The following is a 26561-nucleotide window of genomic DNA, read 5'->3' on the forward strand; positions in this document are numbered from 1 at the left end:
CGGTGCCAGATGGCTTTAAACACACAGACTTTTTTTTTTTTTTGCAGCGCCGCTCTGCAGAGCAGGATTCAGGCAGGTAAAGAGGGATTGGCAGGGGAGCGAGAGGAAAAGCAGGTTTGCTTTGTTTTTGAGTTAAATTCCCTGGATTGTTTCCTCACTGCCAAAAGCACTGGCAGCCTGAGCAATTAGAGTAAACCCACGTTGTGCGAGTACGCGCGTCTGTCGTGGTGTGTTTGAATTCAGATGGGTGTGAAGGCAACAATGGTGTGCAGTTAAAAGAGGTCTTCTTTCTCTCGCACGCACGCTTCGACTACATTTACAACCAGGACGTTGAGTTGGATTTGCCCGGCAGTGATCTTCTGTTTTAAGCCCGAGGACACATTAACTCTCTGGCTTCAGCTCCACATGCATGGAGGGCAGCAGCATCAGGGAAAGGGGGATGAGAGGAGATATTTCTCATGATGAATGGATACCTGATTTGGGCACATTTTATCTACAATACTGCCACCTTGTTATGTCTGAATTTATTATTAATGGGGGAAAAAAAGTAATCTCTAAAACTCAAAGAGGGTAGTGCTGATAAAACTGCACGCGCAAAGTATAAATGTTGTTTAAATGTAAGACCAAGGAACCAATCATTGCCTGCACTAACATGTGCAACACATACATACGTTTCCTGTCACTGCTTCACAATTAAAGCCAGCCCATGGTTCGCCAGTTTCAACGACTTTATGTGAAGCAGCAGCGGCAATACGTGACGTTGGCTGAGCATTAAGAGTAGATTGATTCAGATCTGATGCAGCTATGGGAGAGTGAACGGCACGCAGCGAGGCTGGTGTCCACCAGATAAACGTACAAGCTAATTAAGATCATTACTGAGTGAAAAATATGCTGAATGGCTATTGGTGAAAAAAAGCATATCATGCATAAATATTATGAAAGGGGTGATCAATCTCAGTGACCTCGTGCAAGTTAACATCTGTCAAATCCTCGCTGTGAAAACAGTTCAAGAAATGTTGCAGGAATTACAGGAAAATTTATCTACAGGAATATGAGAATTTGATGCTCTGATTGGCATCTGTGAGACGCTTTTAGGGTCAAGCAGTTGAGCGTGAATGTTGCTCGAACTTTTACTTTGCTGCTCTACAGTATATTAACTTGTTATCTAAAGTTAGTCCAAGTAGTCCAGAGTAACATCAGATGTTTTACTGTGGGAAGTACAGAGCCCAGGGAAACAGAGAGGAGGAAAGTGGGAGGGGGAGACATGAAGACAAGGGGAGTGAAAACGAAGAGCTGAAGGACTGTACAGTATCTCTGTCTGAGGACGAAAGGACAAAGAAACAAAGGAGAATATAAGGAGACACCAAAGGAAGACGAAGACAGCGGCGGTTTACAGAAGTCATCTTTTATTGCCACGTAAGAAAGTTGTATATAGAACAATGGTGATATACTGTCAGATTGCAAATCAACAACAAAAGAAGAACAAAAATATCCCTGTCAACCCTCCCCCGAAATAAGGAAAACAGACTAATTCATAGCAACACTATGGTAATATATGTCTCGGACAAAACGTCTGCTATACCGCTTTTTTTTCTAACAATATTTGAATAGTACCAAAATACAGCTTTTTCATAACGTAATCTCACAAATCATAAAGTCAGTAAACAGTAAAAGGACCATGGGGCATCACGGTGCATATTATAAGCTACTGTGCAAACAATAGTGGGAGATGGGCTCTACCATATAGAAAATATGCTTGACTAGACACGCATAAATGCAGTGCTGGGGCCGTACGGTATGTATCCATATACACATATGCATAAATACCACAAACTGGTCTGGACATCAAAAAATAGAAAACAGGATCTGATATAACTTTACATGTAATGCATGATTAACACCAAAATGAGTTAATCGATGAGTTATTCTATAAAACGATGTGCTTGCTAATGAATAGTAGTCATATCACAAATAGCTTATTGATTCTTCAATGGTAATGACTCTGGCTGTGAACCATGGCAGAGGTCAATAACCAGAATGTTTTTAACATGAGCAGCTGTGATTGATATCCTTCCTGTCATAGCTATATTTAATATAATATCATGATGAAAATCATACATATAAAGCACACCATAGGAGAAAACCCCTTAACAAACAGATGTTGAGCGTTACTGGACAACAAACACCGCGTCTCCACCGTCTCCGTGTGCATAAGTAGACAGCTCTGTAGTGGTGAAAACATTGCGCATAAAGATTCCGTACAAAGTTGTAAACGTAGCTGACGAGAACCCTTTTGATAATATAGTGATATAATGGTTTTCTTTTGATCATTTCAGATGCCGCACTTCCATAGTGCTGTTATACTTTACAGCACTGTGGAGTCCGGCAAACGGCAACAGTGAAGGATAGACGAGAAGAGAGTGAAGGAAAATCTGGTAAAAATGTAACTTGTGTTTGAGCCCTTTAGTGTCGTCTCCCATGTACTGTACATATACCACTGTCTGCTCTTTCCTTTCTTTAATGAAAAGACAATACTGCATTTTGTCTGTAGTGATTAAATGGAGAAAAAAAAGAATCTTCATTACTTCCCCACCAAGAAATTAATATTTACAGTCCGTGCTTTCACAATTTTAGTACTCAACAGGAGATGCATGTTACAGACAAGTATGTTCCAGTCCATATCAGTGATTGATTGGCGGATTAACAGAGCTGCTGCATCAATGATCAATATTCCAAAAGTCTACATGTCTGGGCAACAATACTATAGCAACATAAAGAAACTGGAAAGAGGAGTTTTTCTCTGTTTGTGTGTGTGTGTGTGTGTGTGTGTGCCAACAGTCTCAGATTCACAGCTTTCTACATGTTTTGGTGAAAGAAAAAACTCAAAGCTTCCTCCCAATCAACTGATGACAATTAGTTCCTTTTTCGGTTTTGTCCACTGCGTGCCTGTATCGGCACCATCACTGACTGTACGTAAAGACGGACGGCATGACAGCTCCCAAATGTGAGGTCAAAACATCTTGACCGCCCCCCGGTGGCTGGGTGCAGTGTAGGTCATAAAGCCCGCCCCCTCCATGTTTAGCAGATGGGACATGAGCCAAATTCCACGCCATGTCAAATGAAATTTTACCAAAAATGCTTTCTGACTCTTAAGATATTTAGATAGTATTAGCTGATATATGTTAAAGAGGTAATTTTCCCTATAGGTTTGGTTTTAATTAGTCATTTGATGCTGCAAAAAGGGGGTGAGGCGTCATGGATTGATTGGTCGGTTTCCACTGTGCAGACTCCGGGTCCAAAGAACGTCACCAGTGCAAGATGGTGGGGCCTGCATCTGGGATGTGTTAGCTGTACTTTTGTACAGTGGGCGGGAATGGAGAAGCGATTCCTGCTCCGATACCTCTGTTGCTGATCAATGTACTGGTGAACCACTATGCCCTCTAGCTTGGGTCTGATTCCTGTAATTAGGCCGATTTCAACACTACTCTCTCCCTCAGCCAGGAAGCAGAAAAAAATAATAATTGTAAAGGCAGCGCTCCCACAGGGTCAGGACCTGGGTGGCTCCGAGCAATGAGTTCCCACCGAGCAGTCGAACCTAAAGACCAACATTTTCATTGTAATGGTTGGTGGTAAAGCACAACTATTCAACTTTTGAATGACTAGTAGGTTGACTGAATTAAGCCCTGGTCACGCCAGAAAGTGTTCCAGAGAAAATCGCCCATGTGTATTTTAATATAACATATTCGATATAATGAGACATTTGCATGGATTACACCACTAAATGTTGCAGTCTTAAATGCGGTTCGGTCACCAGGGGCGGTTTGGAGCATGCAGACTACCTGTGTCCTTTTGTCTTTGCTGCGGCATTTTTATTTTTTTTTGTCTGTCTTTCTCGTCTGATGAAAAATGTCAGACATGACTGCCTCCTGAACCCACTCATCTGTGGCCCTGACCCTATCAACCGTGACCGAGCTGGTGCAACCAATTCCCTTGTCTCTATCAGGTTTATTTTGGCTGTGACATTTTTTTACTTCCTTTTCCCTGGCCTGCCTGCCTACCAATTGTTCCAGTGTCTGCTTTCGCGGGGCTGAATGGGCTTCAAGCAAGGGGCGGTACTGGGCAGCAAAGAGGGGTTCATATTTCAACATTTCTGCCTTGCTGGATTAAGTCAATTGGGTCTGATAGTGCACATCCTGAGCAAACATTGACCTGCTTCTCCACAAAACCACCAGCTGTCAAGAAAAGGAGGAAATAAATACACAGAGGAAGAAAAAATAACAACAAAATTTGCAAAGAATTATCATTGGAAGCAAACAGATTTATACATTGCTGATTACAGATTGTTGTCTTAATTTGTAGATTCAATTTCTTGTTTGAGTTGAGCAAAGATCATATGCCAAAGTTGGATATAGGCATACACAAAGTAATAATGCGTGAAATGTGCGCGTGTGTTCAAGGGGGACACAAAATGGTACAAAGTTGCAAACTGAACTACATTTTTTTTGGCACATAGAATCAATCACTTATATTTCCTGCTAGAACGATGGAGAAAAACAATCATGCCTCTCAAGGTGGGGTGAATTATTATCATTCACTATCTCATTATGACGGTTCTCCACTGTCACAGAAAAACCTTCATCGCAGCCCCGTTTTTGTCTCGCTTAGATATTTCTTCCATCCAGACATAGTGGGGAGCAAAGAAGAAAAGAGTCGAAGAAGAAAGCATGAAAAGAAAGAGATTAAGCGAGAGAGGCTATGTATATTTTTATATATAAAAAGCGTTATATCAGATATCGCTACAAAGGGCCAAGGTCTGGAGTTTCACAGTCTTTCATGTCCAACAGACGCCGTAACAGTGACTCTTTGTCTCTCCGTTGTGTCGGCGGCTGCAGAGTCCACCCTGTGATGTTTTTTTCTGTGTGTCTTGTGTGTGCATGCGCGTGTGTGCTTGTGTTAGGTGTGTGGGTGCATAAGTGACACCCTTTCAATGCTCTGATGACTTCTTCAATCCCGTTCCACGGCTTCAATTTGGTCTCAGGTTTCCAGTCAGCTGACCCCCAAGGCTGCGGGGGTTCCACAGCATGAGGTACAAGTCCCCCCCCCCCCCCCCCCCCCCCCCCCCCCCGCAGACCCTCTTATCCTGCGCTCGGCTGGCCTAGTAGTTTCATGAGTAACACCGCAATCCAATGTGTCTCACTCGTGTGCACTTCTTCGTCTTTACAGGCTCTAAAACATAAATTGTACACATTTGTCAAGGTTGCTGTCTATCTACAAATGTCTTTGTTGATAAGTAGCCCATCACCTGTTAGCTTGTGTTTCATTCGGACCTGCACACAAATTTCAAAAAGACATATCTGACATTTGCACTGACACTAAATGCTTCACTGATGACCTCCACAGATGGTTTACAGTTAAACGATGAGATCATAATCTTCCCTCATCGTGTCTTGAGTGGATTCACATTTGTACTCTAACGTGGCCAAGAAATGTCTGATTGCAGTCTGATTAATAAAATTAATGAATGCATCCTAAACCCAAGTGGTAAGGCGATCTTAGAGGTGGACAAAGCACTTCAGATAACAAAGTTACATTGACAAATAAACTCAGAGAAGCCCTCAGGAGATTTGGCCTATTTGTTAGTCTTAGGAATTTATTTTCACACGTGAGTCATGTAACCCAGATATTCATTTTTTTCAGCTGGTAGTGATTTTTTTTTTGTTTTTTTGCCAGAGCTTGAGAATAGCAATTGATCTAATTAAGCCTAGTTTCTTGTGGCAGTGTCTTTCATTACCAGCAAAGGATGTGGGAATTTTTTTTATTATTCCTATTTTATCCACTTTTCACCATCGTTCTTTGCTTTCGTCAAAAACTAGAGATGTGGAGCTTTCAATGCCCAATCTGTGCAGAAATGAAATGTTGAAAAGCAAAATCTTCTGGTCCACTTAAGAAATATTTTAGGCAGAGTGGTATCATTCTTCTCAGAATCTCATAAAGAACGCAAGTTAACATTTTTCCTAAATCGTCAAACCGTTTCAGTACTACAATTTAAACGTATTTTAATGGTACGTTACCTAAAATGATAAAGTGGGTCCCTGACTCATCTGATATCTCTGAAAGTTAGATTTATGTCTCATTAGACAGTTCTGGAGTTCTGCAATGGCCTAAATTCACTGAATTTTGGGGAAACACTGAACAGATTTTTTAGAATGCAAACTCGCAAATGAAAAGAAAACAACTATCCGCAAATTAAATAAATTATCAACTGTCTGCAAATTAAATCTAAAAATGATTGGTATCATTCTTCAAAAACCAATCAGTGTGTGGTGTTGCTAGTGTATATGTATAATGTATATATCCGTGTGTGTGTGTTCACGCTTTTCTGTCTGTGCATGTTTCTGAATGTGTGCATTTCTGTGTGTGCATGGGAGTCATGCTCAATGGAGCCTCTGCCAGCAGCAGCATCATCCAGATGCTGTCTCCCTGCCTCCTTATACCTCCTCTCGGCCAGCTGTCACCACCACAGGCGAGATCAGAACAGAACAATGCTGGTGCGACAGCGTCCATTCTCTGTGCCGGGGCCTCGCGGAACAGGGCGACCTTTAACTGCAGAGCTTATGAAGGCGATTTTGAATAGCCACGGTACAAAGCCCTGCATGTCTGCAGTCCAAAGCCCAGCGCCATCATCGTGTGCGTCTGTTTCAAAGCCCTCAGTAGATTATGGGGGCTGAATCATGAGGGAATGTTGTTCCTTCCAAACCATCCGTCGCTTTGATCGGCAGATGAGCAAAACTGTTGTGGTAAGGTTTGTTGGTAAACTTTTTGTATTTCTTCTTACCCAAGATGCTTCGGTGCTTTACACTTGATCCTTTGTGTTGCTTCAAGGGATTGGTCTGTACAGTAAAGCCAATCCATCAGCTCAGGTCCCCACTTCAGTGTCTGTGTATAGTCACAATGTAATGTGATGCTCATATATTGTTATCATTACAGAAGAGATATTATCCATGAGACAACATTCTGATACATCACCACACGTGCACAGGCATCCCTGCTCTGTTGGCTCTTTGCGGATTTGTGGACATCACCCACTTTGATGCCATCCTCTTGACAACAAAGGTCTGTTCAGTGATTTGATTGGTGAACTCTTCGTTTGTAAAATGAGGAACACTCAGACACAGTGTCACTGTCCCACAACATTCACCAGCACACCAACTGCCAGCCTCAACTTTTTCACACAAACACACACATAGATCTGCACTTTGTGACCACCCCAGGAGTCGGTGTCTCCCCTCAGAGATTACTTGTGCCACCACTCCTCAGGCATCCTTTTCCCCTTTGTTTTCTCCCTTTCCTCCCCTCTCACACAGTCACCTCTGTCTTGCTGTTGGTCACAAAGTAGGGCTGTGTGGGGAGGAAGTGTTGGCTGTGGCTTTGGCCTCTGGTGCTGTGGAGCTGGTTTGGCTCCAGTACGGTACACTGAGGCCTCTTGGGCCCGTAGATCTTCCTCCGGCCCACCGTCTCAGTCCCGTCCCAGCCCTTCATCCCAAGCCCCATCCCATGCCCACTTGCAATTGTGTTCGAACTGTATGCCAATGGGCGGCCCATTGTATGCGAGCTGGAGCCAATGGTGGTCTGGGCAGGCCTGGAGATGCCCAGGGACATGCCACCTGGCATGGTCCCCGCCATGTGTGCCAGGGAGGTAGCCCCGAGTCCTGGCGGCTTGCTACTGTGGCTGTGAGCATGAGTGTGAGAGCTGTGAGAGCTGTGAGAGCCGTGGGCAGCATGGCCGTGGCTGCCTTTGGGTTTCTGGCCGTTCAGCTTAAGTCCCCCACCTGCTATGTGCCGTTCTGTTGGGAGGGTTGACATGGAGGAGATACTGGGCATCTCTGTGACATAGGTGGCCACTGGCTCTGGAGTCAGTGGACCCAAAGAAGTCATAGGGGTCATGGAGGACATCTGAGTGTGGGATGTCATGGGTGTCATTGAGCTCATGGGTGTCATAGACGTCATTGAAGTCATCTGAGTGATGGTGGGGTTCATGGAGTTAGAGATCATGGCATTTGAAGCCATGGGATTGTTGGTCATCGGAGGAGTCATCGACGACATGTTGCCCATAGATGGTCTGGAGTTGCCCATTGCCTGCAGAGGAAGGCCGCCCTTTGTTGGCAGCTCCACCATTAGCCGACGTTTGTTGTAGACTTCACCGTTGTACTTTGCAGCTGACAGAAGAGGAAGAGAGAAACAGAGAGCTGATGAAAATGTTAGGTGGGCATGAAAGAGCTGCTAAAGGGCGCTGCTGAAATATTTGGTTTATTGTTGAAATCTAATTAATTTGGTTTCTCAAATTTGGCTGTTTGCTCTTATTAGACTGTCAGTTGTGAATATAAAGGCTATTCTCAGCATGTCTGTTTTTGCACGAGAAAATAAAACTGTTTCATAGTGATCCATAAAATTAGACTTTCAGTGGTTCAGATTAGATGCAAACCAAGACACATGCACACGCTTGGAGAAGTTTTGGTTCCCTTTTTACTCCCACAATCTAAAAATGTAATTTAAGAAACCCCATATACTTTAACTTTGTAGACGCCTGCATATAGAGGCCTGTTGTGCCACCGGAGGAGTGAAATCAAAAGCTCAGAGGCCCAGAATGTCTCCCCCACCTCGCCTCTTCCTCTCTTGTGAAGCCAAAACACCATCTTATTTCTGTGTGGGGTGAAGCTGTTCACTACAGGAAGAATTTCTGAGGAAAAACATGTGAGGCCATTACAATAAACACAGAGTTGGTCAACATCCAACATACTACATGGTTTTTTTTTTACCCAAGAGAACCTTTTAAGAAAAAATGTTCTCAAATTTGTCAGAAAATGTACCCTGGTCGAGCAAGTTAGCATTGTGACTTCATGAAATGCTACCTCACAATGTAATGAGTGGAGATAATGCATTTCAATAAGGCTAGAGTTGCAGAAAAAAGTTATTCCCGTTGGTGCCAAATTATTTTTTTATCAGGTGTACAGCATGAGGGTATACATGTACACACAGCGTTCACATACAAGGTCTCACCCAACTGATAGTCTTTCTGTGCTCTATGCGCCGTATACCCGGGAGTGTTTGTGTGTGTCTTCCCTTAGCCTTGGAGCAGTCTACTTTCATGCCTCACATTTATTCCTCCCTCTTTCAGTCGCTGTCCCCAAGCTACAGTCTCTCTTATCACTGCAGAATGTGACCTTTTTGTCCCCCGTCGGAGTCACATTCAAAGCCGAGTCATTACTCTTTAGCCCTTGTTGCCTCCACGTCGTCAAAGATAAAGTTAACACACTCTGCGAGTTTGCTTTGCCACTGTAACTATAAATCTGGTTTATCACCCAGTGGGCGGCGGGAGAAGCGGGGAGGAGGGGAGGTACATCGGAGGGGGCTGTGGGTGGAGGGAGAGCCGCATCTCACCCGCCGAGTCGCAGCTAGACCGCCCCTGGGGATTAAACTTGCTCAGGCGACAGGTGAATCAATCCGGCGGCAGTCAGCTCAACAGTGCACACATCCAGCGGCGTACGTGAATGGAAATGGAAAACACTGCTGTTATGCAGTATGGGCTCTGCGTGGCTCTGCCTGCGAAAGGCCAGCACCCCACAGACTGACACATATTACGCACAATGAAAATAAAAATCAAGCACTGCTTCTCCAAAGTCCCCCAGCGTCAACAACATAAAGAACCTATTAGGGTGAGACCAGTAGGTCAATCTGTCTATTATTACACAATCAGGTTGCCTACTGACAAGGTGATGGACGGCGTATTAGTTTTGAGACTCTTTAAAACCACCAATACATTTCTTTTCTAAAATCATACCAAATTAAATTTTTGATATACCTACTATGAGTTGGATCAACCCTGTCATTGTGCTGCCACTACCAAAAAAACACTGTGAATGAAGAAATCTCAAAATACAAGTAAAGCTTTGTATCCTTTAGCAGTGCGATGGTTGACTGTAAAGATACACAGTGGTGGCTCAGGATGTGAGATGTAATCTGAGCCTGCTCTCTGTAGTCACTGAGCTGCAATCTCCACTGTGGAAACACAGTAATGTCAGACGAAGTGGTTGCCAAATATTAGCAACTGTAGCACAAAAAATAGATTATTAGAGATACAGGTGCACACTGCTGGTGCTCTGCTATAAAATGTTGGGGAAGTTGAAATTTTCCCCACTCCAGCAGGGTGGCTCTTGGAATGACAATGTTGGTCTCTCAGGTTAATGCACTATTTTTGGTCCACTGAGAAATACCTTGGACATGGAATTTTAAACAGACATTTGTGATACCCACAGGATGAATCCTACAGGCTCCTCTCTTTTCCTTTAGCGCCACCATGAGGTTGACAGGTTTGGATTTCATCTAAAACCTGTATGCTGTCAGACTTTAGGAAGACACAGGCACAAAGGGTGATCAAAAGAAAACATTTCCTCAGTCGGAAACTAACTTATTACGGGCATGTAGGAACATGCTGTCTATCTCTTTAGGGTTGATCGTGGTTGTAAGATATTGAAGAGCAGATTGTATTAGACGTGGACTATAATTGGTCATTTGTACTCCTGGGCTGATTTACAGGTCTGCATCCAGGGACCTTTATTAGTTGGTTTTTGCCTTGGATGGAGTTAGAATTCGATAAAGTGACCTTATATAGATGCAGAGGGGGCAGTGGAGATGGCTATTGATTGACAGAAGTTTGGCTTATCAGCTGGGCAGTACACCATTGGGAAACTGGCAGAGGCAATTAAAGAAAAGGGAAAAAAGGCAGTTGGGAAAAGGGTGTTGAGCTAAGGCTTGGTGCTATTTCTCAGGGGGTCAACAGGCAGTGAAAACAGCAGACTGTGTCGCAGGGGAGAAAAGTAAAGCAAAGTCCATTTATGTTCCTTAAGATTAACAGAGCTCATTCAAAGGTGTTTTTAAAAAAAGAATAAAGGCCTTTTGGTTTTGTCTGCTGCCTGCCTCTGTTGGCCCTCGCTCTCTTTTACTTCACCACCACAAAATGTTTTCACAGCTCATGAGTGACGTTCCCATAACTTGACTAACAGTAATGGCAGTTTGCCTCCTGCAATGCCATGCTCCAATGCCTTATATCTCTGGACAGGTTTTCAATCATTCCATATGGGGCCTCTTTGAATACCACTTGTGGAATGGAAATCTGTCAGTCAAATGTGAGCCGGAGGCGGGGAGGCCTTCCTTCATTTACAGAAATGGAATCAGATATGAACCCCTATAAGGGAGGATCGAGATTAGCAGCCCAGTGATTCTTTAAGGAGTGATGTGGAGCGTGATGGTTTTTTGGGGGGGAGGAGATTGCGTGTGTGTGTGAGAGGAGTGGGGAGACGAAGGAAGCAAAACGAAAAAGGGTGAGGGGATGATAAAGGTGACAATATGAGAGAAGGCAGACGAGAAGATGGGAGGTGGTGAGATGCAGGTGAATGTGAATGAGCAGGAGAAAAGATGAGTGGAAAGGAAGGGGAAGGCTAGGGAGAGAAGAGGAGAGGAGAGTGAGCGATGGGAGGAGGGAAATGAAGAAGAAGAGGAAAACAGGGCTAGATTTATTCATGAAGGAGGCAAATGGTCCAGGAAGTGAGGGGAAGGTGGGCAGTTTCAGAAGAAGCAGAGAGGAAGATGAGGTTAAGGATCTGAAGAGGAGGAAGAACATTGACAGACACGTGCTGAGAAATTTGAATATAATTTCTACATTGCCGCCAGGACTCAATTCGTACTCTGCAAAGAAAGTGCTGTGCACTCCCAGATGTACATTTGCATGATTGCAAATGAACCATACTGCTACAGTAGTTTTGCACTTTTTAGCCCATTAAATGTAAATTGTGTAGACTTTAGGTCAGATTAGAGCACACTGCAGCATTTTAGACTTCAGATTGTTATGCTCTGCGGGCAGACTCACACCATGTCACTACATAATATATGTACATCTAAAGACGGCCTCAGAATAATAATCAGTTTGATGAACATTTTGATTCAAGTTGTTTTTGGATTATTGTTGGATTGAACAGGACTTCTGTGGACTTCCTGTGTTATTGTGAAAAGAAACCCAATGAAATTTTAATATTTCAAATTGGATATTAATGTTGCTCTCCCCTCAGAAATTCCCTTAGTGTTGCTAAGGGTCACAGCTTAGATCATTGGTATCACCATTTCATTTGGAATTGATTCTCAATTTAAAACTGATGTTTAATTTTTTTTTAATTATGAAAGGGGGAACAAGTTACAGAGCTCTTCCTCCAGAGCCAATCATTCTCTGAAATGCAATGTGAACCACGACTGACAGTTGTTTAGCTAGATAGGCTTCACAACAAGTTCATCAAAGGAAAAATAAAACAGCAGAGGAAAGCATGTGGGAGTACATCGCTGCTTTTATACGAAAAGAGAAAACTGCAATTATTGGGAATCATGTACGTCTTCTGTCTGTATGAGGATATCAAAAGTGTAATTTACTGAATAAAAGTCTTTTGTTTCATCATTTTTGAATGCATGAAACGAAGAAGCAAAACAATAGCAGTTCAAAGGAAATTAATGATCTTGGAATTCTGTATAGAGGACATTCTCAATTTGTAATAGTTCGCAAATGCCAGGAATTTTGCCAGAATTGTTCTTTTTTCTCCTTTGTCCACCAAACAGCATCATGTCTGCCTCTCCCATGACAGATTCCTTCACTCTTTGCTGAAAATTGGTCGAGGTGGTGAGCTGGGAGAAAAAAAATCTCTTTGTCCTTTGGTCCTGGGAGACTGACGCTGGGACGTCTTCTGTCTGCATTTTAAATAACCGAAAGATTTTCTGGAATCAAACAGTTGTAGCTGTGCTGCAAATACTGTATCCAGCCACTGTGTGAAGTCTATATTTGGACAATTATCAGGCGATTTTCTAAGAATACGCCAGTGAACAAAAGTGATGTCAGGGTTCAGCATGGCAGTGTTAATCACCATTTAGATTTCCTTTAAGCTCAAAAAAATGATGCGTCCACTTGTCACTTAGTATTCATCTGCTTCTGTTTTCAATTGTGCTCGCAGTTATATAAACTGCTACTGTAATTACTGAACATCTTCCTGCTTCCAGGGCACAAAGCAGCAGCAGCACTCAGCATAAACAAGCACAAACTATTAGTGTAACATGGCCATAGATAAATAAGGCCCCTTTAAAGTACATGCAGTAAATCAAATATTATGGCCCAATATATTCTGCTGTTTTTAAATGCAGTGCCCTTTTTTTGCAGATCCGTGTGATCCTTCTTCTGGTACGGAGCACAAATGCGAACAAATAGGGCCTTGTAGCTGTTTGTACAGATACCTCAATGTTTTAGTAAATAATATCTGGTGTGAGTGGGCTGCATTCTGAATCGAGTGAGGGCAGGATGCTCTACCTGCCTGGCATAAACAAGCTGACACGCATGGAAACATTTTTTCACAAGTCGGTCTCAAATGAATTCAGGTTATGAAATAGCGATGCCACTGCCAATAACATATGGGCATGGTGAGTCAAATTCACATCAGCTGCACTGGCAAATGACCTCGTTGGATTTTTTGGCAGCGTGCATTGCAGGCTGTTTTACATGGGGTCCAGTTTGGTGATCAGTTACACCTGTCCAACGAGCCTAATTATTCACGAGGGAGAGAAGGGGAGAGAGTTCTTTTTACTGAAGCTGGAGGGCGATGATGTGTAGTTTTTTTCTTAGGCTCCATCCCGTTTCACTCCTTGCCCCTAACCCCTAACCCCTTGTTTTACAGCCCCTTAACTATAAAAAGGAAAGTTATGAATAGATTGCAACCCCAGTTTCTCAAGCTTACTACCAGCTCAGGATACAGCCGATTGTGAGTCTGCTTACAAGAATGGGGGAAGCCCAAAGATTCACGGTGGCAATGATGCATCCAAACTCGGCTATAATCAGAGCTGCTAGAAACAGCGGGTAAAACCATTTTCTTTCTTTTTTTTAATAATGAGTCACACAACTTCAAGTGAACTACTCTACTCTCTAAAACTGTGAAAATGTCCTCTTTTCCTCTTCCTCTTGCACATCAGGAACATTCAGATGGTAAGAAGCTTGACAGACACTCACCCACAGCCTTCAGGGAGGCGTACTTGTTGAGATCTTTATTTTGATGCTGCTGCTGCTGCTGCTGCTGCTGCTGATGCTGATGCTGATGCTGCTGTTGCTGATGCTGATGCTGATGCTGCTGCTGCTGATGATGCTGCTGCTGTGGCTGCTGTTGCTGCTGTTCATAGACGTGAGCCAGCTGGCTGAGGCCAGGGTAAGGGTGCTGCTGGCCCATGTTCAAGCCGGGTCCCATGTTGTTGTTGAGCTGACCACCCTCTGTGGACAGTAACACACGACAGGGCAAAGTGAGAATCAGTGTAGAGTAGCATACACATAAGTTACATTTCCTGCCTGAGCATGCACGCACACACACGCACACACACACATATGAACGACACACAAGCTAAATGGAACCTGCAGGGGAGAAGCATCGACCCAGGCGATGCCACAGCCATACCTTGAAAAATACGTAACTTTATTCAAAACTACCGATAAAGGTGATGTGTTCCCGTGTATCCCAAGATGAAGCTGGTGGTGACTGAATAAGCTAACAACAAAAAACACTTTTAATCAAACACAACTTTAATTTGGTGCTGAACAGTTTTTGTTTCCGAGTGAACTTGATTGTTTTACTCGTCTAGGCACTTTATCTGCCTTATTTTTGGCTCTCTGCTTCAATCTGGTGTGTGAATCTCCCATTCACACTTCCCAGCATCCAGCCATATAACAACCCCTTTTTTTTTAATACTGTTTGACGTATAAAAAAAAAATGATGATGCAGAAAGTCTGTCCACACTCTACATGAACATCTTTGCACTTCAGCACCATTAACTTATGAACTCTTGCCCTCATTCTGAAGCTGCAGCTTACTGTTTGCCATGCTCCCTAATACACATTTGGACAGAACAGACAGTTATTTGATCATGCATGTCTTAGAATACAAATTCCAGCACATATGGAAGTTGAACTGCATCAAAAAAGGCTGTTAGTCCTCTTTACCTTTATAGACACTTACGAAATTATGGTGTCAGGTACAGTGAGAGAAAATTTTCTGTAGTGAGCACCCGGTCTAGACTATAGGCTTCAAAGATTTCCAGCGTGGTTTAAAAAAGAATACATCAGCATTTTCTCCAGATTCCCAGGATCTCTCACCATGAAGGAAGTTTGATTTCTGAAAACAGAACCAAGTTGTTGTTTTTTTTGTGGAGAGTGGAAAAAATAACTCTACTGAAAACACTATCTAAAAGCCAAGCAGGCAGAATGATCCTTTGTCTTCCAGTGTCTTCATCTCAATTGTATTTGTTCCGAGTATTTCTATGGGGCCGCTTGGCCATCTGAATCTCAATGGTGCTGACCTGCGGGTGTTACTCTTGCAGCAGCAGGACAGAACAATTCACATTGAGCTCTTTCAGCATCCTGTTGTGGGGAGCGCTGCTCTTTCATTGTTGTAACATTTGAGCGATCTTCTGCACTCGGTGCTCCGCCTGTTGAAAGCTTCACTATCAGTGAAGCTGAACTACTGTATAACCAGCCATAACAGCATAAAAGTAATTGGGGGAAAGTGCTAAGGGGGCATAATGTTGATGCAGTTTACTACAATACTATCACTTTGTCGTTACAACAGTAGGATGGAAGCCATGGGATTTGGAAAATGCCTTTTAGCTTCAGTACTATGAACTGTTTAAAATATTTAATAGAGCGACAATTTCTGAATTGCTTTTTAGCATAGTTTGACTCACTGGATGTACACTTTGGGTAAAAGTCTGTAATTGGTCACATGTCTCACGTTACATTCCGCTCCCCTTCTCCTTCCTGTTACTTTCTTCGAAATCCCACTTCCTATGTAGAACAACAACCTCTGAGCTAAAAAACCTACACGCTGAAAATGGCATATTCAGATTAAAAAATTGGTCTGTGGGACGCACGTCTTTTAATGTTCTGTTTCTGAGGTCTTCTCTTTGCGGGGAACTAGCAATGTTATTTACAATGATCCACGTTCCCCAAAAAAAACCAACGCTGGACCCTGCAGTATGTGCCCCTCAAGACAATTGTAATCGGTTTAAGGATATAGTTTTTCCCCATAGCAGAATGATGATGGGTGTTTTCTTATTTACAACAATATCTAGTTGGCTTTATTCTCTGATTGTGATTCAAAATCACACCCCAGCACATTCAATGCAGAAGTCAATGGATGGAAAAGCCTTCCTCCACACTTCAGTTATATAATGGTGCCTAATGCTGCGCCTCCCATGGAAGATGCAAAAATCCGATGGCAGGATAACACATCCAAGGAATGTTCGGATGGAAACGAACTGCTGCGGCAGCATCTCGACAGAGTTGCAGGAGAGCGGCGGGGAACTGAACCGTACAGTCTGAGTTGAAAGCACAGCCGAGTGTTAAGATAAGTGTGGGAATTCGAAGGACACTCTCTCCTGCATTGTTCTCTTGCTGCGCTGAGCCCGACGGATAATTGCAAAATCCTGTTCCTGAAGCAAAAGGTGTCCTCGCTAAGTGAATACACTCTGTTAAAAGCCCCAATACTGCCACTTGATAATTTGAAGAAGTAAAAAACCAAAAAAGACAAAGAACGAGAAAAAAAAAAAGTGAAAAAGCAGGAAGGCAGGGGGAAGAGAATTCATGAACAATGAAGATGGTTGGAAAAAAGTTAGAATATTTTCTGGCAGAAAAAAAGGTGGTGTGTGAAGCACAGAGGGAGCGTGACAAAATTATTTACACAGAAAGGAGAACAAAATGAATATAGAATGGACAAGCTCAACACAGTACTATTAAAACAAACTCTTCCTCCCCTCCTTCTCATTGGCCCTATAGTTGCTTACTCTGATGGCCCTTTCTTTTCTTTTTTCTTTTACTCCAGAGCAAACACAAGAAGAAGTGGTGAGGCCAGAACTCGACAATATCGATTTCCTCCGCCATTTTCTCCTTGTTTCACCTCAGCCGTGCATTGTTGAGCCATGAGGTGCGCTCAAAGGCCTTACACCTCGACGGCTCAACTGTCAAGGCGAAGCCAGTTGTGTTGTAACTAATTAATCACTTAGCCCTGGCACTGACTCAAACCACACACACACACACACACACACACACACACACACACGACACAGGCGCGCTGACTGACAAGGTAGACAGGGAGTAGAGACAATTAAAAAGGACATCAGAGTGAGAAACAGTGTGAGGCCATGCAGAAGAAAGAATAAGAGACAAGATTCCCCGATGTGATGAAATATCCCATTGTGGCTGCTCTATCTGTCAAAATGGCACGATATCACCAGTTTTCTCTTTCCATACTGATTTTTGAGTGGCTAAGGAGCACAGTTTTTGAAATGAAATATCCCAATCAAAGCACAGGCGCACCTCTTCCTTTTCAGACACTCAGGTTTGTAGTGAACCCCTGAACAGTCACGGAAAGTTGTGAAACCCGCACTTAGAAAAGAGGAGACTGCCTCATGTTGGTACTGTAATCCAAATTGAGATGTGCATGCAAATTATCCTTATGTCACCATCATAGTCTCACTGAGCCATACATAAAACAACTGTGGTTACAACTGTGCTGCACTTTGGTTTAATAGAAGGATATTCTGGGAAATATACTCTTGGAGGGGTTCATGTCTGGAAGAAAATAGTCGAGGCCAAAAATCCTGGAGAAAGAAATGCATTGGTATTGCTGAATATATCTCAAAAGCCAGTGGACAGTCTGGCAGATGTATGTGTGTTTTATGAGAGATGATTATATAATCTTCAGTTTTTCGTGGAGGTGCAATACTACGTTGGCCCTGAAGTGCAAATCACAACGCCGAAAGACTGCGCTGCCGCTGCACGTAGAGACACATGTTATTCCTCCAGCCCGGAGTTCCGGTCACTTGGATGAAAATGTTACTGTAGCTCATTATGTACACAATTCTCATTGGGAAGTGGCTACGCTTGCGTTTATAGAATGTTTCGTTTAAAAGTTATTGAACCGGAAAGTCAGGATCTGTCAATATCTTTCCAACTTAACCGGACTTTCGGCGCGGTGTTTTTTTCTTTTTGCGTTGTGTTTAGTCTTTCGGCGTTGTGTTTAGTCTTTCGGCGTTGTGTTTTGTCTTTCGGCGTTGTGTTTTGTCTTTCGGCGTTGTGTTTAGTCTTTCGGCGTTGTGTTTTGTCTTTCGGCGCTGTATTTATTCGGCGCTGTGTTTATTCTTTCGGCGTTGTGATTTGCACTTCAGGGCCACCGTACAATACAGTAACAATAACCACCACCTTGTGTAGGGTATACCATCAACTACTTGGTTGAATAATAAATAACATTATAGCAGTGCATTTTTCAGTGACCTCAAATCAAAAGACGGAAGACGGAGGCTCGAGATTCTCTTAAGTGGCAGCCCACTCCTCTCTCCTGCACTTGGGAATTTAGTCTTCTAAACCTTGCTTCACATACATGCTTCCAGCCACTGTCATGCCATGAATTAATTTCCTCTTCACAGTGACGGACTGTGGGAATAAAAGTGGTCTGTGGTCTCTGAAGTAACCATTTTTTGATGCTATTGAACATATTTGTAGTTGATGGCAGGTATAATCCTGCAAAGGAATATAATCCTTTAAGAGGGCTTAAGTGGCTAACGTGGCTAAATATGCAGGCTTCTCCATTATTTTCATTGACACTGAATTGGTGCACCAGGGGTTCCCACAGCAAATTGCCAATTCCAGGGTAGTAGAGGAAAATTGTTTGGGTCCTGGCTCTGATTTTTCTCTTGCAATGAAAAGCAGTCGATTCAGAGAGTAATTAATAGTAATTATTGTGCATGCATGAATATAAGGTCAAATAATGTTTAGTGTGTATAGTATGCTGTAGCACTGTGATACTGCTAGGTGTACAAATGACATGAATAATAGGCTAAGTCATGTATTACCATCGTGTTGATATTGTTAACACCTCACGTTTTGTTTAGCTCAATCATTGACATTTAATTTGTTTTTTGATTAATTTGTATCCTGATAATCTCAATCCTTTTTGATATAGTTGACCTTACATATGGCATTTTTTTGTGGTATTCTCAAAGTGTTGAGCAATTTCCCTCCAGGTTTCTTCTTCAAGTTCATGTGGCATCAATAAAAGTCCACTTCATATCAATCAATATTTAAGCGTAAAACTTGAATTTGGCCAATGCGGCTGTTAGGAGAATGTATCCATGTTTTCCATGGAAAAACCATTGTCGCACAATTCACCTTTTCGTTGCTGAGCTTTGAGTTTGTTTGGGTGATATTATATTCTTTTCTGTAATGATTGGGATGGCTTCTGGCTTGTGCTTGCTGGCTAGTTCTCCTACGTGTTATGGCCACTCGCGAAGCTCAAGCAAAATCTCAACGATGATATTGAAGCTCAAAGGTTACAGCAGAAAAGTTCAGAGGTACAGTGAGAAATCGTATAACAGAGGTTATTTCTGCTTACCTTAGACGTTCTAAGGTAAGCACACAGAATTGAAGAAGCGACATTTACTGCAGGCTGTGTAGGGAGTCATGTTCAATTAAAGGTACAGCGTGTAGGATTGAGATGGATCTATCGCCAAAAATGGAATATGATATTCATAATTATGTTTTCATTAGTGTTTAACCATCTGAAACCAAGGATTGTTGTGTTTTCGTTTCCTTAGAATGAGCCCTTCATATTAAAGAGTAGGTCTTCTTCCATGCAATGTTGCACTGTCATGTTTCGACCGTAGCCCAGAACAGAAAAAAGCAAACACTGGCTTTAGAGGGGGCCCTTACCCAAGTGCCACAGTGGGTTCTCTATCCCATTTGGGAGGGGTTTTCAGTTGGTTGTAATTTATTGCAAGCTCATCGGTAGATTCAACTTGACCCTATAGACACTGAGCATACTCTGAGTTCACTGTCACTGTTGACAACGCATACAGAAGCTCACATGAAGGAAACGTTTTGCTGTATTTCCCCACTGAAGCACGGAATCCATAGTTCTGAATAGCTGTCAGAAGTTTTCTAAAGGTCACGGGTTATGATTTTCCTCAGACCTCTGTGAGCTTGACAAGATGGACATCTAGCTGTCCAATATCACTGCCCACTGCTGACCAATATTAAAAATGTATCTCTTCCTCTATACCAAAGAGAACCGCTCACAACTCTGGCTGTTTTCAAAGGTATACTGTAAAAGTGACTGTAAACTGGCTTAAGGCTGAATCACTGCTATGTTACATCCTTCACTGACAAGAGGAAGCCGGGCATTTAGTATGGAGTCATCACTGAGGACTTCTGGAGGGGGTTTTTTTCCTCGGGGGAAAGCGTTGCATTCGGTCGGAAATGTATGCCACCGTTTGAACTTTATTTTATTCCCCAAGATTAAAGAAGACATTGACATTAATTCACACTGCGGAGCAAACACGCAGGGATGTCAGGATTACAGTTGGTGTGACTGCACTGATTAGACAGCGTGTGGATGATGAGCTCATGACCACCAGGTAACAGACAGTGCAGTCAGCAGCGCAGACATCGTGAGTGTGCACTGCGTAACGCTGAGAAGACAGTGTCATATAGCACCAAAACACCGAGCGATTTCAAAGCCACACGGTCTCCCTTGTGTGAAGCCAGACATCCAGCATGGAGCCGGGAGGGTATCCTCCCGGGGAAGAACCAGTATCTGTGCGTTTTTTCATGTCCCAGACAAGAATATATTCTCTTCTGCTACGCACCAAAGGAGGGGAAATAGGGTAGACAACACATTCAAGTCTGTTCTTTGATGTGTTCTGTACAGCTGCGTGTGTGTGTGTGTGTGTGTGTGTGTGCGCTCGAGAAAGCGAGGAAGGAAAGCATAAAGAGAGACAGAGACATCAAGAGAGAGCCAGAGCACATGTATGTAGGAGTGCTTCTATCTCCTTCTTGGCCTGGCTCCATCGCCACTGGCTGTACAGTGTAATTTCACTGCTTGTTTGATTCGGGGCTTGAAAAGCGTAAGCAGCTGACTCATCTATTATTCCCTCTTTTTCCTCACTCTGCAAATGGATAAACCCTCTTCTTTTCCTCAGCTGCAAAACTGCCTCTCTATCATTACTCAACCCTCTCCATCCCTCTCTTCCTCTCTCTTGTCATGGCAACAGTATTCTCTCGTGTAGTATTTGCTCTGCAGCACACGGCGAGTTCGCATTGTCCCGCAGTCACCCGCACCCACATATCAACAGGCATGCTGGCTGTACTGTACTGAAAAAGTCATTGTTATGCAACCTATGTTATGTTGCCCTGCTGCTCTGTCGGTCTGTCTGTTCATCTCTCTCCACTTATTCTGCACATGTCTGCTCGCCTCCTCTGAGCCTGTTTAAGGTCACATCCTAACATCTTTGTCAGGCACTGTCAGAAAAAAAAGAAAGTATGCATGTTTTATTGAAAGACTTGCTCTAGTTTGGCAAAAGGGGCAATTTTATGAGTCATCTTTGGGTATTATATCATTTTGATCTTGAATGTTGACACAAAAGTCTGCTCCGACATTGAAAACCCTTGTAAATAGAGCCTGTCGATGAAAGATGAGATATGCACAGTTGTCCAAAGCTGCTGCTATGAAAAAATGGGAGCTACAGTAAGTATCTTTGTGATATTAGTTCAGATCAGTTATATGAAATATGTGCCTGCAAAAAAGCTTCCTGGGACTTGCCACAGCAAGTGTTGAGTCTTTTGTATTCATTATGTGGCTGTAACAGCTTTTGACTTGTCCAAATCATTCACCTGTATGTGACAGTGTAGACACTATTGTGCGTGTGTGTTTAGTCGAAGCAGGTTATGTGTGAGCCTGTATGAGGCGGCAGTTGGAAGCTTAATTTTTCCTCCCGTCTGTTTACAGTGCGTAAGAAGCGTCACTCCTGTCCTGACCTCATCCCTTCATTCCATATCGCTTTCCGGCAGGATGGCGTATAAGCGAGGCCTGGTTATGTCGCCATCGAGCACGCGGGAATTCCACCAGGAGCCGCATGTAAAATCCCCTTGGTATGACGGGCCATACGGCGAAGGAGTTCACGCGCAGGCTCGAGCATATGAGGCGTGCTTTGGCCCCTGGGGTAAATAGGTCAGACATATGTGATTAATGGCCATGGGGGAGAAAATCCATCAGATGCTTGTGATACATAAACAAGACCTTTTCCTTGCACGAGAGAGAGAGAGAGAGAAAACTGAGACGAGAACAGATGTTTGAGGCTCCATGGGTATTGCTACCTGCTGGAGCTGTCATCAGTGGGTGGCAACTTTGAAGTGTAAGGGGTCAAAATGCTGATGGGTAGAAACTTATCTTACACCGATGCTTACACCTTGAAAGAGCGCCAGCTTCGTGAGAGTCGAGCCAACAGCTCGCAGCTTTTAGGGATGCTTCAAAAGTCACTGAGTGGTGTTCAGATCAGTGAGTGCCAACCGTGGCGACTACCTCAGGGGTAGTTGTCAGAGGACATGTGGAAAGACAGCTCAACTCATTTTTTAAAAATAAAAAAAGAATACAAAATAAAGAAAGCTGTAATGATTTACACCGAGGTCTGGTCCACCTCATGTAACTATATTTAACTCATTCAAAGTTGATGAAAAAACATTTGGTTTACATTGCAGTCATTAAGCTGACACTTTTGTCCAAAGCGACTTACAATAAGCGGTTTCAGTCATATCAGACGTAGGTAGGAAGCATCGATTTTTTTTATCAATTCAGAACTGCCTCGCATGCCTCGGCATGTCACTGGCACCAGAATTCATTCATTTGTGCAGAAAATGCCCAGAAGTGCCTCATAAGGACTTGCGTAGCCATGACCAGGGGTGTAGCACCAAATTCTGGGCCCTACACATGAGCAGTCTCTGTGGCATTCAGCGCACAACGCAGTTTTTCCCACTCCAAAGCAATTTGCCACATCCTCAGTCATATATATGTCCTTGTTTTCCAAACATTGTTCATCTCATTATCATCACCATATGCTGCTAGATTTGTTAGCGCATCAGTACACTACCATTTAGGAAGAGATAGTGAGAGAGAGCTCAAGGGGTGGGGGGTGGGGGGCACGATGGAGAGTGTCGTGAAATACGAGATACAGAGAAACATGTGCAGCCATCTCTGTTCCAAAACAAATCGAATATCTCAGAGTAATTCTCACGAGGGCTGACCATTAAACAGATAGGAGTGTGGAGCAGGGCCAGTGTAATATTGAAAAGCCTGTCATGGGAAATGGCGGCGGGAAATGATAGCAGAGAGAATAGCTTATCTACGCTTAATTGTTCCTCCCGCAGCCTTTGAAAGCACAATGACTTCCGCTGCACCTTTTTAATGATTACAGCCTTCCGTCATGCCTTCCTCATTTTGAAGAGCTATCGCTTTCTATTGTTCCTTATTTCTTTTCTCTCTCTCCCATTGGCGGTGGAGCATTTCCAACTGCATTCAACAAATTTCCATCTCGCATTGTCTTGTCACAGGACAATGCATTGACTCGAGTCTCACAGGGCATTGTTAAAAGCAAGTCACAGGATCAATAGAAAGAAATCAGTTTGATATCCATCAAGAGCTGATAGCTATTTGAACTCTAAATACCTCATTCCAAAGGAAGTGTGTGTTAAAGGTAAGCTGTGTGGGAATTAAAAAAAAGACATTTTCAGTGTCATAACAGTTCTGATAAACCCCATCCCTGTTTCATTAAATTCTTCCACTGAACAGTAATTTCTCTCTGTGGCATATTGTGCACAAGGACAGGTTTCTTAGATACTTATCTGTATCCAGTCCTAACCTGTGGCAGATGCGGGCACCCAGTTGTAACGGCATGGCAATGTGTCACTGCAGCTGACTTCACTCTCATATTTAAATGGAAAAAAAGAATCTACCTTGTGGCATCTAAACTGCACGAATGGATGGAACCAACTCATGCGCGAAGGACATTAGATCAAGTGAAACGCAAAATAAACACCTCGAGATAACAAGACCGGTTTATCAGAAGCTCAAAACCGAAAAGTCCACTGCACTGTGGAGTGCTGACAGATGTGTGGGAGAACACCAGGCAGAAAAAGAGAATGTGCAAAGTATTGTTTGGAAAGAAAGCTGCAATATGCTGTCTATTAGCTGTAATTTCATATTAATGAGAAATCAAATCAACCAGAAATCAAACAGCACACTGGCCTTGTTTCTCATTGTGTAGAGTGTAATAGTGCAGTGAGCTTCAATTGATACATCAGTGTATTTACATTGCACTTTTCTGGCCTTAGCGACCACTCAAAACGCTTTTTACGGCACATTAAGTCACATTCACCCATTCACACACGCATTCATAGTGTTGCTTATACCGCACTTTTTCTGTCACAATGATATACTGCTGCAATAACCCTCAGAGGAAATTTGGGGTTAAGTGTCTTGCCCAAGTGCACTAGGGCTTGCTGAATGGGGGGGGGGGGGGGGGGGGGGGGGGGGGGGGGGGGGGGGGGGGGGGGGGGGGGGGGGGGGGCGGTCAAACCATCAAACTTCCGGTTTGTGGACGACCTCTTCTTAAATCTCCTGAGCCTCAGCCAATCCATTATAAAATCTTTATGATTGTTGCTGTCAATGAAGAGGTACTTGAGTTCCTGTATATATTAGAGTACATCTGAAGAATAAAGGTTTTGAACACTGCAGGACATTGTATTTGACTTACAGTCCTATACAGGAGCTGCGCTGTGCTTGCCACTCACTTCTCTGCGTGTGTGCATCTTGAAAGTCTTGGCTTTGAAAGAGACAGTCTGTTTTGGATGAAAACATGATGTCCCATAAGTGATGAAGGCCCATTTTTTTTTCTCTTCCTTCTGAACACATGCATATGGTCCCCCACACGTATACAGCCTCCATACGCACACAAACACACACACACGTAGCCTGTCCCATGCAGGCCTGTGCTTCACACATGGCCGGGGGGCAGGTAGCAGATTTGCTTGGCTAGCTGACTGATGCCACCAGTGAAGTTCCCCCCCCCCCCCCCCCCCCCCCCCCCTCCTTCTCAAGCACCATCCATGCCTTCGCTCCTCACACACACACAAACCCATCGCCATGCTCAGGGTGGTGGTGTCGGGAGAGTGAGCTCAATCTCTTTTTCTAAATTGCCTGCGGACTTCAGTATGGCCTGGTTCCCTCACCACCCTGCCCCGCGGAAGCAGGGCCACACACTGGCAACTGTCCCGCCGCTCACCCTCCCATCCTCATACATACATATGGACACACACACAAACACTAAAACATGCAAACTCGTGGACGAGGCTCACAGCCCACGCTCCCACCACCCTTCACCCTGCTGAGCGCTGGCCCGTGGATAGGGGACATGTGGCTGGGCAAAATGCGTCACGATGCTGGGCTCTCGCTCCGACAGATCTTGTGCCTGTCTGCCTGCCTGCGAATTACCAGCCTGGAACGCCTCACAAAAACAGAAAAGGAGTTTTGTTTTCCACCCCTCTGATTGCAGCAATCGCCCTGCTCGCAGTTCCCCTCGGCTACTGGTCACTGTTGCCTTTTCTCTTGGCATTTCTTGCCTCTTATGGCAAGAGTTGGTTACAGAATCTGCTCTACTTTCGAGTCCTCGGCGTTGTTTTTGTTGAAGTTTCTAGATGAGATTCTAGCCATTTCCCCCGGAAATCAGAAATGTGTCTCTGTCTGTAGCTATTTACACTATATGTATGCAACAGGCTTAGAAAGCACTGACAAATATGTTCAGATTGGTACACTGCATATATTTAAGGCTGGGAGAGTGCGGATGGGTACAGATTTGCAACACACAGACGGAATACTTAACTTTATCAGTAAAAATTTCACCTATTCTTGCTTTGAATTTTTTTTAAAAGGACAGATCCATGTTTATAAAAGGTGGCTCTGAGGGTACGAGTAGGGAGCTTGCTCTCTCGGAGGATGTAAGGTAAACAGCCGACAGCTTGAATTAACAACAGTTACAATGGATTGCAATGGTGACCCAATTTCACAGCATAGTGGAATAGTTTGACATGTTGCAGGATATGCTTATTTGCTTTCTCGCCAAGTTGTTAAATGAGTGAAATGATAAGTCTCTGATGTCTGAAGTTAAATATAAAACAACAGCCAGTAGCAGCCGGCTCGCTTGGCTCAGCGAATAGACAGCAAACAGCTACTGCTTCCATGGCAAACTCGTGGTAATGACATGATTCAAGAAAGTCATCTTTGACAGTCAAGGAATAGTCCAGCGCAAGCTTGTTACAATTCTATGCACGTCATTAATAAATTATGTTTTTGTGCATGATCAATTACAAAACTGATGGTTAAGATCAATTCTTGACAAAAGTAAACTCCTGTTTTCTATTTTAACCTGTTGACTCAGTATATGGAAATTTGGATTGTATTCATGCCCTTTCATTGGCCGCCATGTTTCGCCTCATGCATATATGCAAATGTACCATTTCAGTATTGTCTCATCAGATCACAGGAAGCCGTGTGGCACTGTCTGCCCACAAAGCAACTTAATGAGCTTTAAAATCCCAACGGGCCTCACCTCATTGG

General features: G+C 43.5%; 1 protein-coding gene across 2 annotated transcripts in view; it reads right to left on the minus strand.

The window, feature by feature from the left end:
• Positions 1–5119: 5119 nt before the first annotated feature.
• Positions 5120–26561, minus strand: part of shisa9a (shisa family member 9a) — a 40213-nt gene continuing 18771 nt past the window's right edge. For both annotated transcript variants that reach the window (XM_035612277.2, XM_035612276.2), the window contains 2 exons: positions 14090–14344; positions 5120–8216 (listed from right to left, as the gene is read on the minus strand). In XM_035612277.2, the coding sequence (XP_035468170.2) occupies positions 7357–8216; positions 14090–14344 (1115 nt within the window). In that variant the 3' untranslated portion in view covers positions 5120–7356. The remainder of the gene's footprint in view (positions 8217–14089; positions 14345–26561) is intronic.

This window comes from Scophthalmus maximus, chromosome 16 (genome assembly GCF_022379125.1).
Source record: "Scophthalmus maximus strain ysfricsl-2021 chromosome 16, ASM2237912v1, whole genome shotgun sequence".
NCBI classification, from domain to species: domain Eukaryota; kingdom Metazoa; phylum Chordata; class Actinopteri; order Pleuronectiformes; family Scophthalmidae; genus Scophthalmus; species Scophthalmus maximus.